Source organism: Megalops cyprinoides, chromosome 6, assembly GCF_013368585.1.
Source record: "Megalops cyprinoides isolate fMegCyp1 chromosome 6, fMegCyp1.pri, whole genome shotgun sequence".
In the NCBI taxonomy this organism is placed as follows: Eukaryota; Metazoa; Chordata; class Actinopteri; order Elopiformes; family Megalopidae; genus Megalops; species Megalops cyprinoides.
In genome coordinates, this window is record NC_050588.1 from 24580555 (window position 1) to 24596870 (window position 16316).

The 16316-nt window shown below is 39.7% G+C and overlaps 1 protein-coding gene across 1 annotated transcript; it reads right to left on the bottom strand.

The window, feature by feature from the left end:
* Positions 1-4233: 4233 nt before the first annotated feature.
* Positions 4234-16176, bottom strand: eogt (EGF domain-specific O-linked N-acetylglucosamine (GlcNAc) transferase). Its single transcript, XM_036531422.1, has 16 exons — positions 16113-16176; positions 14599-14863; positions 14191-14291; positions 13735-13843; positions 13155-13249; positions 12741-12845; positions 10975-11081; positions 10780-10883; positions 9559-9651; positions 9385-9456; positions 8554-8640; positions 6751-6819; positions 6532-6593; positions 6268-6387; positions 5816-5918; positions 4234-5270 (listed from the first exon to the last, which is right to left on the bottom strand). Exons 2-16 carry the CDS (start codon positions 14806-14808, stop codon positions 5127-5129), a joined length of 1581 nt encoding a protein of 526 aa, XP_036387315.1. The 5' UTR covers positions 14809-14863; positions 16113-16176; the 3' UTR covers positions 4234-5126.
* Between the last annotated feature and the right edge of the window lie 140 nt (positions 16177-16316).

Here is a 16316-nt window from a genome sequence, read left to right on the forward strand (position 1 = left end):
TGACTACATTTAGATTTGACTGCATTCATTGCTAAACAAGAAGATAGATTCGTCACTTTTACCCATATCTAATTTGAGGTTCTTGTGGTTGCAATGACAATGAGAAAACACTAAGGCCTATGTGACAAAAAACTCAAACAACAGAGCAGCTGTCTTGATGGTTTCAGCACCATGGACAAGGTTAGGACTACATTTGCGAATTTGATAATGAACAGCCTGACATATTCAAACTCAAAAGCTTTTCACTTTTTCAGTACCACCCATTTGTGGAGTTTCCATAGGGTGTTTTTCCCACATGTAAATCAAAATGCATGGTCACGGTTAGGAAAACATTTGCAAAATATCAAGCCAATGCAGGTGTTTCACTTGACAGATATAGAGGTTGGGGTTACATCACCCATTTTTGCAATAAATATCAGGTTTAGGTCATTTTAATTAGTTTGTAACTGGTATTATGTAATGTCTTCACTTCTCAATGCATGCATGGGCAATTGATACATTGAATGGCATTGTTTTTTTTTTCATTTCACAGAAAGTGGACAGGATGGAACCATACATGAGATAAAAATCTGCAAACACAAGAAACCACATCTCCTTAATCTGCCTTGTACAAATGAAATAACAGAGCGAAATAACTTCAACATAGAATATCAACATCATGCATCGAGATGCAAGTCAAATTATGGTATAAGAGAGTACATGTCATTTTTTGCTGATGTAGAGAAAAAGCTGAATTTATTTATCCCATAGGTACTGTCCATACTGTTAATACTGTATTTCATTTGATCAAAAGCACTTACCTCATCCACTTTAGTCCTTAGCCGGGAAATACTGGAACTCTCCTAAGGAAAAGACACATACACACACACACCACCTGACTTTACAAGGGGATATTAAATGGTATAATAGTCCGACTCATTCTTGCTGACACTAAGCTATAAAATGCAAGATGTATGTATCACGCATCAACAATTTTCCCTAATTATATCTGGTTATCCCATTTTTCTGAATCAACATTTGCTTCTCACAATCACAGTCATGCTCTGCCTCAAAGCCTTTAACTTGATTGGAGAGAAACAGACTGAATGATGGTATTGCTGAATAAGTAGAATTTGAGTAAAGGGCAGAAATGTCCCATACCACAGAAAGCTGTGGCTACAGAATCCCTGCTGAGCATGCTGCTTTCTCTAATCGTTCTTTCAAAGAAATTATAATCAACATGTCTGCTCATAACTTGCAGATTATTTTTTTATTCAATCAATATTTCCACACTTACCCAGGAAACGCACTCCAAAACAAAAGAAATTTGTGGTTTGGAGGATATTTGTGAGGTGGCAAGTAAAATGAATGAACTGTAATGGATTTTTTTCTGTTGAGTGTTGTGAAATATTTCTCTCTTTGATAAATACAATCAGGGCAAGTTGATAAAAACAGATATTATGCATAAAGATAAAAGGAAATTGAGAGAGAGATAGAGGTGGGCAATGTGCAAAATAATCATGTTAATTCCTTGCACAAATGTAGTAAGTCAGTTCATTTCACTTTATAAAGCCAATTATCTGAACAACGTAAAGAGAACACTGTCCAGAGTTATTGTTGTGAGGATGGGTTTAATGCATTTAACTAAAGGGAAAAAACAGAGGCACATTTTAAGTTTGTTACTATTTGTACAATGCCCACTGAAGCTGTGTGGGCTTTAAAAACAGTAACACTTTTAATAACAGCACAGTATAATAATTCTCCATAACCTTGATGTCTGGATCACAGTTTCAGGTACACATGAATCACTTCAATATCTGTACGGCACCTGTCCTCCGCTTTGGGAGAAATCGCTCTTATGGCAAAACATAACATTGGCTTTGAAATGCATATTTGATATGCATTTGGTTCCTCTGAGCTGGATGTGTAGCGCATGTTAATATATACAAGAAGGGAAAAGTAATCCTGCGACAGCACTTTTAGTGGAGACGCGCCATTACTTCTGATGAAAACCAGGCCATCTGAGCAGCACCATCACAAACCACACAGTGAGACACTGGAAAGTGAAGCGGGGGTGCTTTCATTTGCAGTATTGAATGAGCCTCATCATTAACTCGGATTGAGGGAGGACGCAATCTTTCTTCAGCCGCAAGACCATAAGTCACCTATTACAGGCTCTAATTACAATGGAAATGTGCAGAGACAGGGATCCCTGTGACCGGCCCACTGAGGGCTTATTACTGTAGCTCTGAGTGGAATGTGGCAGACTCCAGCAGCCTGGTCCCAGGAAAAAACTGCTTGTGTGTTCAACCTCATCTTCATTCATCTACAGAGCAAAAAGCAAAAATATCCTCGTTCATATATATCCTCTCCATGTGCACAGACCACAGGGAATGCACACAAACACACACAGACACAGCTTTCCCCGCTTCCCTGTAACACACAAAAATCATAAAAATGTGGGTTGCCCCAAATTTTACCCGCACACCCTCTAAACACTCTCATTGCTCAGGATAACTGCTTATCCTCATTTGCAGGAAAATGACTACAGCAGGTGGAAGACACGTATCCAGCAGCAGCTATACAAATGCTCTCTTCCCCAACTCCTTTTTCAGTCATGCAGTGGTGCTCATGCACACATGTAAAAAAAGCACGCACACAGTTATATTCCTGTAAGTCTGTTCAACATTGTAATTAGAACACCATGCATTCTCTTTACAGAGGGAGATTTACCAGATGGGAGCACGCTTTGTAAATTCACTAAACGCTGAAAAATGTAAGTCTCATCACTTCCTAATTTATCGAAAGAGTCTAGTTTTTCGTAGCAGCTGTATTGTCCCTCTTTCCAGGTGGATACTGTATTTATATAGTGTTTTTCCATGGGTCCATTTTTTACACACATATCAAGTTTAAACAGTTCCCTAAACTCAGCCTCTAGATGATGAAAGAACAGTGAGGAGCACAGTGGCTGTGATGGTGAGTCACAGTTGATGGAAGTCAAGATCCTTCCTCTAAGAAGTCAGTGCCTGTAACCTGATAGTGACCAGAAATAGGCTGATCCATTCTGAGTGCCTCTCTCAGACTGCATCTGTCAATATTGTGAAAATTCACATCCACTTCCTCCCTTTCTCCAATTCATCAAGTACGGATAAGTGAGCCCAAGACACATGTCCACTTCAGATTATGATAAGCCAGTGTGGACACTTGGGTATGATTAAAGAGAATGCTTAATAATTCACCATGACATATAAACAATATACAAGATATAAATAAGGTTGGAATTCTGACGTGGAATTGGAATTTATTTCTGAGTTATGCATAACAGATGGTATAATTTAATGCACATATTACCCAGAACCTTCCCTTTACCCTTTCAAAGGGACTTGCAAAGGACCGGTCCCTGAATTGTTGATTGATGCGTAGAGTTATACTGCCATCTAGTGGAAGGACTGCGTCAATATCCACCAAAGATGTACTGCTCAGTTTTGAGGTCAGAGAGATTTATGGTGGTGACAATAGAAAGGGCTGAACTACTGCCCTTTATCTGAAGCAATAGCTTGCAGGTGATGTGCAGCAAAAAACTGTGGAGAAAACACTGTAAACTATTTTGTTGAAAATAAGCAGAAATTCAGTCTAGGCCCAGTGTTGTTTTATGTGGACTCATAAAACAACACTGATGGTGAAAACGCATAATTTTAAAAAGATAGCATTCATTGTACTTGATATTAATGTGTTGTTGTTAAATTGCTCCAGAACAGTTTTATTTCACACTGGCCTGTCATGGGGATTAATATTTCAAAACACTGACCATGAAGTTTGACTAAAATTCAAGTTCCACTGAAATTCTTTTTTTTTCTAAAAACATTTTTAAAATGTTCTCTACTTCATACAAAAGTAGTAAAACAGATCAGTTATTTCCCCTCAAAATATCCAAAGACATGTCAAAACACACCATAATACACAATTCAAGTAATTCACTCATGCCAAAGTAACACAAACCTTGTTGCTGCAAAATCTAAGACCAGAGCTGTGAAATGCATACAGATAAACGATATAAGACACTTAATGAACTGCACATATAGCAATATTCTTCAATGGAGTACATTCATAGACAGCGTTCTTGTAGTCTCAGCAAAACCAATAAAAACAATGAATACATAACTATTATGCTCAATAGTTTTCTTACGCCATGAAAATGGCTATGTCATCATATTATTGTATAAAAAGATTCTGTGCACATAATGGAGTGTCATACTTGAACTAAACAATAGCAAATATTATGACCTTTGTGCCATCAGCCCTTACCATTAAGGCATTTTCATGTATCCACAAAATAGGTTTTAAGTAGGAATTAAGGACAGGAGGGAAAAGATATGGGTTGGCAAAAACTATTATCCAGAGGTTCTCTTTTTCTGCTACATTTAACGTATAAAGATATCGGCTGGGCGCATTCTGCACACCAACTGACCCACAGCAAAGACCCATTTTCCATGAAGGAGCAGAGTGGTAGAACACATTTCCTGACAGAGCCTTCAGTCACTGAACAGTGACAGAGTGCTCTGCTAAGTACATGTCACCACTACATTATCAAATTGCACATGGAGCACAGGTGGGCGCTGTTAATAGCATGCCCTACACAAAAAAAATCCTTAGGTATAAAATGAGAGTGGGATGGATGGGAGTGTCAAAGAGGACAGAACCTATGGTGAATGGCATGTGATTTCTGGAAAAAAAAAAGCCACACAGAAAATGTGACCAAGGTTACAACTGGTAGATTCTTAAGTGTTGCCATCTTCTATTAGGCCCACCATCATTAAGGAAAATAATTGGATCAACAAGCTGGAGGTAGGAGAAGCATTTGATGAGAGGAGTGGGACTATATACACTGTAGAAAACAATTGCTGCTCCTAACTGTCTTTCCCACCTTTAATTAACCTAATTTAAGATTTAGATAAGAATGCCAGAGCAGACCTTTTACAACCATCTACAAATAACAGTAGCTACAAAACAAAAACATTCATGGTTTTCCACAGTAACAAGTTGAGTAATGTGGCAACACATCGCCCAGCAAATCTATGGCTGTGCATTTAGTGACTCTTAGCAGAAGTGACAGACCAGTCCCTGCCATTTGTCCTCTTTCGTCAGCCTTACAGCTCGTCGTGTTTCTGTTTGGGCCACTTCCGATGGTTTTGGACATATTCAGCTGCCTGGAGGACAATGCGCATAAACTCCACCACATCAAAGGAGTAGTTGGTGAATTTGGGATGTTCCCCCAGTGTGGGATGGTGACCCTGTCAGAGAGAGGGGAGAAAACTCTTTAATTTGCTCAAGAATGTTTATTTCATCCCTGAATACATAATTTCTTCTGATATTTTATGAGGATTCCCATGCTCCTGTTGACAGCTAAATGTAAAATACTGCATAGGTTTTGAGATCTGTAGAAATGGAGATGCTGTGAGGACACAGCGGGTCATTAAAAATACCAGCGGGTGTTAAGATGCTAGGATGCAAGAGGAGCGTGAATGTACAGGTGGTTATACAGCATGTAAAAGTACTATACACTGTAGATGGTTACCAGGAGTTGATTGATTGCATATAGATAAAGGAACAGCTGAGTATTCACAGTAAGGGTGCAGGTAAGAATATATTGTGTATATAGTATAATATGTGTATACATATTTATTAAGGTGTAATGTAATGTAAAAACATGGGAAAGCATGCTTGACTGTGTCCATAAACACATGTGTACACAAACGCAGGTTAGTTCATATTAGTGTAAATGCACTGGGGGGCTTCAGAGGGGAGATGTCCAGTGTGCAATGTCGGCTCTCCACACCTTGTCCTGAGGAACCACTTTGTCCCTTTTCTGCCAAGTCACGTAATGTATTCCCCGCAGCCGAGCCAGATCTCGATAGCAGCTTTCATCCTGACAGTTATATCTGTGGAAAACAGGGCCAGACACTTTATCTTCCATTCTCAGCTGCGAGTGGCTCAGTGCCCATAATGTCCTGGCGTGATGAATGCCTCTTTAATTACACAGTATTTCACTGTCACGGCACCATGCCAAAGTAGATCTCACAGTGATACAGAGATGCACACCAAACAAGGGAACACAGAGAGAGGTTCCCCTGTGGGGTGTCAACACTGAGGGGCAGACGGACAGATGGACAGGCTCATGTCACTTACAGTCAGAAGTCATAAGTGACACAAGCCTGCCAAAGATTGATGGAGTGCTAGAGAGACATGTTTGGGTAGACGAGACAGACAGACGTGTCCACATCCACGTACAGTTCGAAGATGACGGCCCAATCAGGCAGGAAGAGGAGGTGGGTAAGCCCCGCCCCATGCATTCCAATGAAGATGTCTGAGTTGTGGGTGATCCTGATCTGATCCAAGAAGGGGATGTCCCTAATGATAAAAACACCCAGAAGCATAAGTTCCCTCTGTCCAGTTTAGCTGTCAGCATTATCATTGTTGCTACCAGGAAGCCAGGAGCACAGTCACATTTATTTGCAATTACTGGCCTTTCTATCATTTGGAATTCTCACTTACTTGTACTTGTAGTCCACCATGTTCACCTCAAATAACGGCACTGTTTTCAATGCATTTATAAGCTGTAAAACAGTGGGGTAAATTTTTTTTTTTATCGACAGTTCAAATATTAGCTGTTTACAATATAACTCAAATGACAATGATATAATTGCACATTCTGGCTGGTAATATAATAGCGATAAACTGACAGGTTTGAAAGCATGACACCAAAGCACTCACCTCCTGCTGATTTAAAATCCTGCGATACTCCGTGCTTCGCGCAAGTAATGTGACACGAATTTTCCCCTCCTGTATTGAGGGCAGGAATCCACAGATAAGCACGATTACTGATTAGTCTCAATCTGAATCTGAAATACTGCTTCTGGAGAGGGGGACCATACAATTTCTGACATTCTATACAGGACACAAATGTCCAGAGGCAGTCTTCCATTTTACGATATACACCTCAAATGCATTACTTGTCAAGACATTAAAATAGTCTTTAAATACAGAGTTTAGGAACATTAAAAGACACGCTTCTTGAGAAGCAAACAAAAACAGATGCAAAATTTTTATTTCAAATATCCAGATTTCTTTAGATAAACCATAACATGTTGCACCCTGTTGTGATGATGAAAAATGTGCTTCCTAGTGATTTGCATAGCCAGATTTTTTGAAGTGCTACTTTGAGCCATCTTTCAACCAGCATTTTTTACCTCTTCAGTTTTCTTTTACAACTGATTCTCTCACAACAAAGCCGGCACACAACTCACAACCTCAGTGAAAAAGTGAGTCTTAACAAATCACAAATAAGCAAAGATATAATGTGCTATCAGTAGCTTACTGATATTTTTGTTATTTTAACATATGATCTTATCAAATGAACCAATGAACCAGTGTTTTTCTATGAAGGGCAAAATCTTTTGATGTACAGTATTCATGCAAGTCAATGAATGGTAGCACATATGATGCTCAATCAATGGTACAATGAAGCCTCACAATCTCATCATTATTAATAATGTATAGGAATAATTAATAATTAATAATTCATAGGAATAGTGAGGTAGTTTATCATCTTATAACCCATGATGCTATTGTTACAGATAATATCCCTACAACATAGGTGAATGTTGAAGATTTATTTTAAAAAATGAAGTAGAACCAACATCTAACTCAGAAAAATACTGAGAAAACATAAAAAAGTCCTTTTAGTGGAAATGGGAAGTCCACTTGTTGATGCATTTCCAGCCCAAGACTCAAGTTCTATGCTCCTGCAAAGCAACTACGTGCACACTCTCAATTGCAAGCTGAAGCAAACATTTATACAACAGTGCCACCTAGTGAGGAATTTTTTTTTTCCAAGTACTCGGGTGAATACAGCACTGTTGGTTTGAAATGAATTCTGCTTTCTTTTACCATTGAGAATACTTGGACTGCCTCACCAGCAGTGAAAGCTACATGGACTAAACCACACAACTGGCTGGCATTGGACAGTAACACAACTCAGGTGCTGAGACAGAATGCCTGTTGCAGCAGTCTACACCAACCACAAATCACAAGGCATCTATATTATGACTGCACAAAAACAGCTGACAAAGCATTTTCTGGCATATTACCTCTTGATGAGCAAAATAAAAACACAATTTACAGTAAAAAAAAAATAAATAACATTGATTCTCCATTAAGGGAATCTCATCATAATGAGTACTGCTCAAGGAAAGAGCAAATAAATCTGAGTGAGCTCATGTGGTAAAAACTGTGGTGAAATGAAGGAGAGAAGAGAGAGATGAGTGCCAGGTAGGCCCAGAAATCTGCAGTGAAGCATTAATAACTGGAACATGGCCTTTTGGAAAACAGCTGTTAACCATTTTACAGGGTGCTGTGAACACACACAGAACTCTGCTGATGATTACCACCTTTCAATATGCATATGGGAATGTGAGAACTATCTGTGTATTTGTTTATGAAGGGGGCTGGGGGTGGGGAAGAGGGGCTACAGAGGTTTAGGATTTAGAATGTTGAAGGTTAGGGAAGGACACCTACCTTCAGTCCATTTTGTGGAATCTGTAGTCGATGTAGAACATGCTGTGAGAATGCTCTGAACATCCCGTCACTTTGGCAGTCAGAAATCTGTGATTCACAAACATTAAGCATATATTATTGTCTTTTTTCCACTTTTGCTCTCTCTCTCTCTCTCTCTCTCTCACACACACACACACACACACACACACACACACTAAAGCGAGATGTGTGACTCACTTGCATGAGACATCTGTTATTGCCTTCTTTCCCTTTATCTCTCTCCTGCTCTCTCACTCACTCATTGCCTCTCTCTGTTCATTATTGTCTTTCTTTTTTTCTCTCGAACATGTACACACACATACACAAATTCATATATACACCTAATAATAACTGCAGCTGTATAAAATCTACCTTTATGCACACAATCTGCACATTCTAAAGCATCAGATATCAAGGTAACAATATTCACACCTTAAGGTGATTGTAACTGGATACAACCAGGTCATAGGAAAGGCTCCAAAACTAACATGAAGGAATATTGTTAATGTCTGCGCATCAGGTTAACAAGAAGCCGGGGGATTCTAAAATACAGAAATACTGACAGAAGACCCTGTTTGAAAATCATGGGGGTTGACGAATCTCAGTACTTTAGGTAGGTGTTAAGTTTGATTCCCACATAGGGGAACGCCCCTCCAACCTAGAGCATGACATTTAAACAGAATCATTTAAGAAAATATCCAGCTGGTTAGCTGAATGATATGTGGTGATGTAAGCTGTGTAAGTCATCATGGAAAAAGGCACCTGCAAGCAAAAAAATAAAAATGGTAGTCATTCTGAGGGAGAGATACTTACTAATGGTGTATTGTAAAACAGCCCATACCTCATTCGAGGAAGTAATGAGAAAAAAGTGTCTTTGAAGCACACCTGTTTGAAGCAGATACACAATATCAAAATGACTAAAGAGAAAAAGTGGCCATAAAATCAAACAGTATAAGTCAAATGAGAAATCTACACTACTGTCCTCACCCTTTTAGAGTCATAGGTTTTAAGGTGAATGATGTCATGATCAGAAAAGGCTCTCCATGTCTCACTGAACAGATCTCCATATCCATATAAACTCTGCAGCGAAAAAGACAAGACAAGCAAGTGTAGCTTTAGTGGACAGAGATTTGATTCACTGCAGTAGAGACTCCCTGCATCTCTGAATGAATAGAACAGAAAGATTATTGCTCATTAAGGTTTGCAGAAAATTTCAGACCTCTGTGATAAACAATACAACTAAAAACATATACATAACACAATCTCCACTTGGTACCTCTTGTTGACCAGCAGCATGCTTTGTAATATCCCTTCATATATTGTATAGCCAAGTGACAAACACCTGTCTGTATTTAATCCATTAAGTAACGATTTGATCTCGGGATAAATATATTTTGTGGAACTGTATGTTAAGATCATTCAGAACATTAATTCAGAATCCAGAGTTTACCTTACAGTTGTACAGAACAAAGTGTGCTTAGTGTGTTCTGATTGTATTTCAGCATTTCCTCAGCATTTCCTCCTATTCAGAACACTTGTCACGAAAATAAGTAAAAAATCTCTTCAAAGCTTGTGACAAAAATGCAACTTCATTTAAAAAGTCATGATTTTGCCAGGACTGCCCCACTGAGCATGTGCAGTCCCATTGTTTGTCAGATGAAAGGTACTTCCATTTCCCCTCTTTCTCTCCCTCTCTTTCTTTGCCTTCTTCCTACGCCTCCACAAACAGAAGGGGGGAACAATGGGCAGGATAACGTTTCTCATGAATCATGTTGTTTTTCCCTCGCTCTCCTCCCAGCAATCTGCACTTGCTGCTTCAGCTGCATTTGTGGAACACTTGTTCAGTAGATATATGAGCTACAGCGACTAGCTACAGACAAAACAGTAATAAGCCATGAGACTATGCGTCTCATTATTGAAAGTTAGCAATTGAACTGTAATAAGTAACTTTCAATAATGAGACACATAGTCTCATTGCATATTACTGTTTGCTCTGTAGCGACTATGTCATATGCTTGTTTCATGGAAAACAATCTTCATAACTGTTGCTGCAGTTAGGACTTTAGTTTCATTGGGAGAAAACATATGTTCCTGCAAAGAATTTACTCTTACAAGTCACTGATACTGAATTCTGACATCTGCTGTTGGCAGGACAATACCCAGAATGCAATCTCACATTGACGTACTGCACAATGAAAGAATACCCACAGTGTCCCACATAACAATGTTGACGTCTCTGCTGAAGGAGTTGTTGAGGTGTTGCGAGATGTAGAGGTTCACAAAGTCACAGAAGTGATGGTACATGTTCACCCCTGCAAACATGACAACCACAGACCTTGTTTCAATATTCCAGAGAAAGTCATTTTATTCACAGAACAACACACAACTAAAAATGTTCTTTACCTGCATCTAGTTTCATGAAGATTGTGGGTCTCTCTATGATGATGTCACATCTGCCATCCTCTATTGGGTGGAAGTCAAGCTGTGTGTACATCTGTAGCTCAGCAAACCTTTGTTAAAAATTAAAAAGTAACTATTACACAGTTTACAACTGGAAATATAGATCACACACACCAGCGCATACACACACATATACATACATATAAGATGGCGGCGCACAGTAGTGTCAGTATGGTGTAAGGTTTGGTGTGCTGCTATTATTATTATCACCATCACTCCACATCAGGGCATTATTACCCCATACCAGGCCATTGCTGCAATTTGAGACTGATAAACTTTGCACTCTGCACTTTAACACTGAAATTTCACAGAACAATGGCTGGTTCTCATTGAACAATTTTGCTGCTATGACTACTACTGTCTGTTTATCTTTCAGATTTTTTAAAATCTTATTCCTTTCCTCACACTCTGCTCACTTTGTACTCATATTTATATATTTATTTACCTATTTTATCTTTAATGGTGTGTTATTGTGTGCTGCTTCTTTGATTTTATTATTGCTTCTTCCTGATTTTATTATTATTATTGCTATTATTGAACCGGGACCTGAGTACCTCATTTTGTTCCCTGTCATGTACAACATGTCCTGGAATGATAATAAAACATCCTTTATCCTTATCCCTGTCCTTATACTTACATACATCAGTAGATGTGGATTTCCATATGATCAAACTGTGAAGGTTGCATTTGATGTGGTTATACTGATACTTTTGTGTGTGTGTGTGTGTGTGTGTGTGTACATATACTGTATATATATATATATATATATATATATATATATATATATATATATATATATACAGTATGTCGAAATGATTCCACTTCTGGATAATGGCCCCAACGGTGCTCACTGGAACGTTCAGAAGTTTAGAAATACGTCTGTAACCAGTGCCATCAGTATGTTTTGCAACAATAAGGTTGCGAAGGTCTTGAGAGAGCTCTTTGCTTCTACCCATCACAAGATGCTTCTTGTGTGACACCTTGGTAATGAGAAACCTTTTTATAGGCCATCAATTAGGACTAAACCAGCTGATATTAATTTGCACTGATAGGGGTCAGGATTGCTTTCTAAATACTGACAGATTTCAGCTGGTTTCTTGGCTTTCCATGCCTGTTTCCACCTCCTTTTCTTCATGTGTTCAATACTTATTCCCTGTGTCATTTCACTTTATTACACATAACTTAACTTATGGACATATATGTCTTGATTTCTTGTATGTGTGGATTACTTGGGCTGTTACCGACATCTGGTGAAAATTTCATGTCAATAGCCCCATCAGAAATATATTTACTGAGAAAAATGTTGACGCGTTCAAAACTTATTTTCCCCGCTGTATTTGAATACAGTGTCATTGTCAGGCGTCCGAATACTTTTGTCCATATAGTGTGTGTGTGTGTGTGTGTATATATATATATATATATATATATATATATATATATATATATATATACATGCAGGCAGTATCAGTGCAAAACAGAGAATCACTGTGCTTTTGAGTGTCAGTGTTACTAACTGTCAGCGTGATACTGAGTGAGTGTCACAGTGTTGTTGAGTGTCAGTGTGTAACTGAATGTCAGTCAGTGTTGGGAGTGTCATTAGAAAACTGAATGTGTGTCAGTGTGTTAATGAGCGAGTGTAATGTTCCTGTAAATGAATGGCAGTTGTACACTGAATGAGTGCGTGGCAGTGTGCCTGGGGGGGGACTCACCAGGACTGGAGTGGGCTCTTGTGCTGCCCTTCTGCCTGCAGAGCTCTAGAGTTCAGACTGCAGTGTCCTCCAATCTCCCCTGCCTGGAGGAAGTCCTCCTTATATCTGAATGGAGAAGTAATACCAGTGAGAGCATTCCAGGGACATAAAATAAAATGAGAAAATATGAAATGGCTACTATTACCACTATTATTATTAGCAGCAGTAGTAGCAGTATTAGTAGTAGTATAAGAAGTAGTAGTAGTAAAAAAGAAGGAAAAAATATATGATTTCTTCAACTTTAACAATTTCAGTTACACACAGATGTTGCAACTGTGACAGTTTTTAATCCATGACAGCAGATACACCACCCAACAGCCACTTTCCTCTTTTAGAGAGGAGCATGCTGGGAGCCAGGAAGGGAGCCACTCTGACCTCTCATGCCCTCTCCGGGGGTTTCTCAGGTCCAAGTACAGGTTTGTGGCCCTGCAGAAGCGTGTGTGGCTGGTGCAGACCAGAGAGGAATCACCCTGGGAACAAAACAAAGAGCCCTGTCTTAAGAGGGTGACCTTAAAGAAACCTGTCAAAGGGGATTCAATCTCCAGAAACAACCCTCTACTTAAGCTCTCTGGAGTACGAACAGCAGCTTTTGACTGAAAAGGGCAAACTACCGAACAAAAAAAGCATGCTGTTCCGAGCACTCACTTTTCCATGGTGCAGTGAACTGATTCATAACTCATAGCCACATATTAATCATCTGTTATTAAAATCTATTCTAATACATCACAGAAATTCAATCAATATCTTGTCTATAAAAAGCAATGAGAGTCTCAGTTATGAATACTGATTAGTTAATACAGTCTTAAGATCCTCTGGAGACAATATTGAATATTGTGAATACTCATTTGAATGTACATCATATTTGCACAAAACAATGCAATATTTCTACCTTTTTGAACAAAAGAAGCGTATTTGACCACCTGCACAGAATAAGAGAAATGGTAGTCATGCTCACGGGCTTTGAGGGATTGCAGAGTGTTTTCATTTCATCCAGGCGCTCTCTCACGTAGCCGAAGTCTGCCTGTTTCCAGAACACATCTTGAGCAGCCTGAACTGAGCTGGCCCTGGGTGAAAGTAGGGACCAGGATTAGTCCATATGCTCAGTGCCCATTCTTTCCAAAGTCAAGCGCACTACTGTTACACTTCAGCATACTGAATCAATTATCTTTTTTATAACACAGGATAAAATGTTTAGTGCATGAGAAAACATCATCTGGTCACATACAACAACATCTTCGACCAGTTGCCAGAAACATCTGAAAAATCTGACCCTGAGCTGATCAGTAATCCTAATACGTAACGCTCACACCTAAGGTGACAACGCTAATAGTTTTATCTGGGAAAATACCCTGGGATCTACCAATGTTATCATCATTTTGGACATCTGTTTTGGAGAGGGGTGAGGACGCACCATCCTGGGTCCACTCTGGAGCAGGTGGGATAGCCAAACCTGGCCTCTGGCGAACAGTGCTTCTCATACCCCCAGCAGGCCTTCCCATCCCAAAGAGTGTCCTATCAAAGGAAGTACAAGCTGGGAAATATGGCCGAGAGACTCGCCAAGACATGTCTGCTACATTAGTAGGGCTAATTACAGCTCAAGAACCCAAATCATCACACAAAATCCAGAGCGACATCAACAATAACATACTAAAACACTCATGCACCGGCTGGTCAGATCTCCAGGGCTTGTACTTTTAATACAACAAAGTTCTATTGTAATATTACGGGGAAAAAAAAAACAACCAAAAACAGCACACTCTGAACAATCACACATCCATAAAAGTTTTTCTTCAGCTGAAAAGAAAAGCACGTTTCTTACTCTGAACGGACACAGGGGATCCTCTCGGCACAGCTTGGCAACTTTCCTATTGTTGCTCAGAAAGTAAGGGATGTGCTCCTCTGGCAGTGAGAAGCTGCTGTAGTTCAGCCGTGGTTTGTGGCTTCTGTTGTCGGTGAAAGAACGGTCTTCCCTCTCCGTGCTGACCACAGTGTAAGCAAAGACCATGCCCAGCGCTACCAGCAACAGCATAGTCAGTCAGGGAGCACATAGGATGGTCGTACTGGTTGGCAACACACCCAAAGCCCTGCAGAAACAGGCAGACACGCACACAGACTTTAAAGTGGGCATGGGAAGGAGCCAGTATAGAATTAGTGTGCTGCGTGGGAACCTTCCTATGGCGGATCTCTGCTCTGTGAGTGAGGTCCTGTTGCAGGAAATATTAGTGGTCTCTTTCCTACCATTGTTTTGGCAATCAGGGTTCGGGTAGGGGAAATTTCATACTGACATCAGAAACAAGCGCTTGTTCTGTTATTGCAGTCAATGTACAAGCAACAGGCGAACATGAAACGCAGACGTGAAATCTGAGACAGCCGTGCTGTCTGAAGTGCATACCGCAGACTAAATTCCCATGCTATTAGCTATGTGTGATAATATGCTGCCTGTGCTCATGACGTGATGACCGACTCAGCACAATGCGAAAAGCACCAGTTTAGAGTGAACTTTTTTACAAAGTATAGAGGTGGGAACGATGCAAAGTTTAGAGGCACTCATATTAAATGACAAATGTACTTAGATTGATTTTAAAATATATGGCTACAAACTGTTCAAATTCTTTTTCTCCCTTGGGAAAAATCCGATCTTGCTGATCGCTGTGCACAATACCCTGTGTTGTACCCAACGCTGTAAGTACAAATAAAATGCACCGCATTGCTCTTATGCCTGCATACACAAATGGATCGTCTATTTGTAGCCTATTACCTTAAATGCAACCTGACACTCAAATTTAAGTCAGAAGCTCTTAATTCCTTCCCCTCAGGCCACTGGTTAGCTGAACTATTTAACCGTTGAGTTACGCGTGTAGCATGCACTGTTTCAAAGTATATTTCTTTTTTCCACCACTACTGTCTCACAAATATCCCTCAATTTCCAGTTCATTCGTAGTTGACTAGGTAGTCACAAACACGCACATGTACTATCACTAGTCTGTTGTCACGTCCAGCGTCTTATGTAATACAAAAACGTTAGCTGGCAGCGCACCAGAGTGATGCACTATTGGCAAAATAAGATACATCAAAAAGTGTTTAAAAATACCTTGGTGCAATGTTTTTTTTTATTATCGTTACATCGCAAATCGTACCGCAGTCTAGTCTATTCATTCCGTAGATACAGCGTAGCCTAGTACTGTATGTCAGATCACATCAGTATACTCCGAGTACGCCAAATACGACGCTTGCACACCCACAGACACGTAATTGACAAAGGCAAACTGATAACATTTGAAAGATACCTTTTCACGTGTGAAAAACGTAAATGTGTTTGTAAATCTCACTTACCTCGGAGAAACTACATGTAAATGGAAGTACGGAGACCCAGTCGCCATAACACCGGAAATTATACGCCGGCATGCGATATATTATTAGGCACCAGGTGGAGCTGCGGATACAACTAACACACCGGCCCATGTTTCCAAATATGGATAAATGGGTAAAACGACACACCAAGACAAAAAAGGAGAAATATGAGGAAAATACGAGGAA

Bases quoted from the DNA above. Each gene is read 5' to 3' on its own strand.
- eogt (XM_036531422.1), bottom strand. From the start codon at position 14,808: ATGCTGTTGCTGGTAGCGCTGGGCATGGTCTTTGCTTACACTGTGGTC. The intron at 14,292-14,598 runs GTAAGAAACGTG...TTCCTTTGATAG, and splicing joins ATCCCCTGTGTCCGTTCAGA to GACACTCTTTGGGATGGGAA. The intron at 6,388-6,531 runs GTAAGTGAGAAT...TTTTATCATTAG, and splicing joins ATGGTGGACTACAAGTACAA to GGACATCCCCTTCTTGGATC.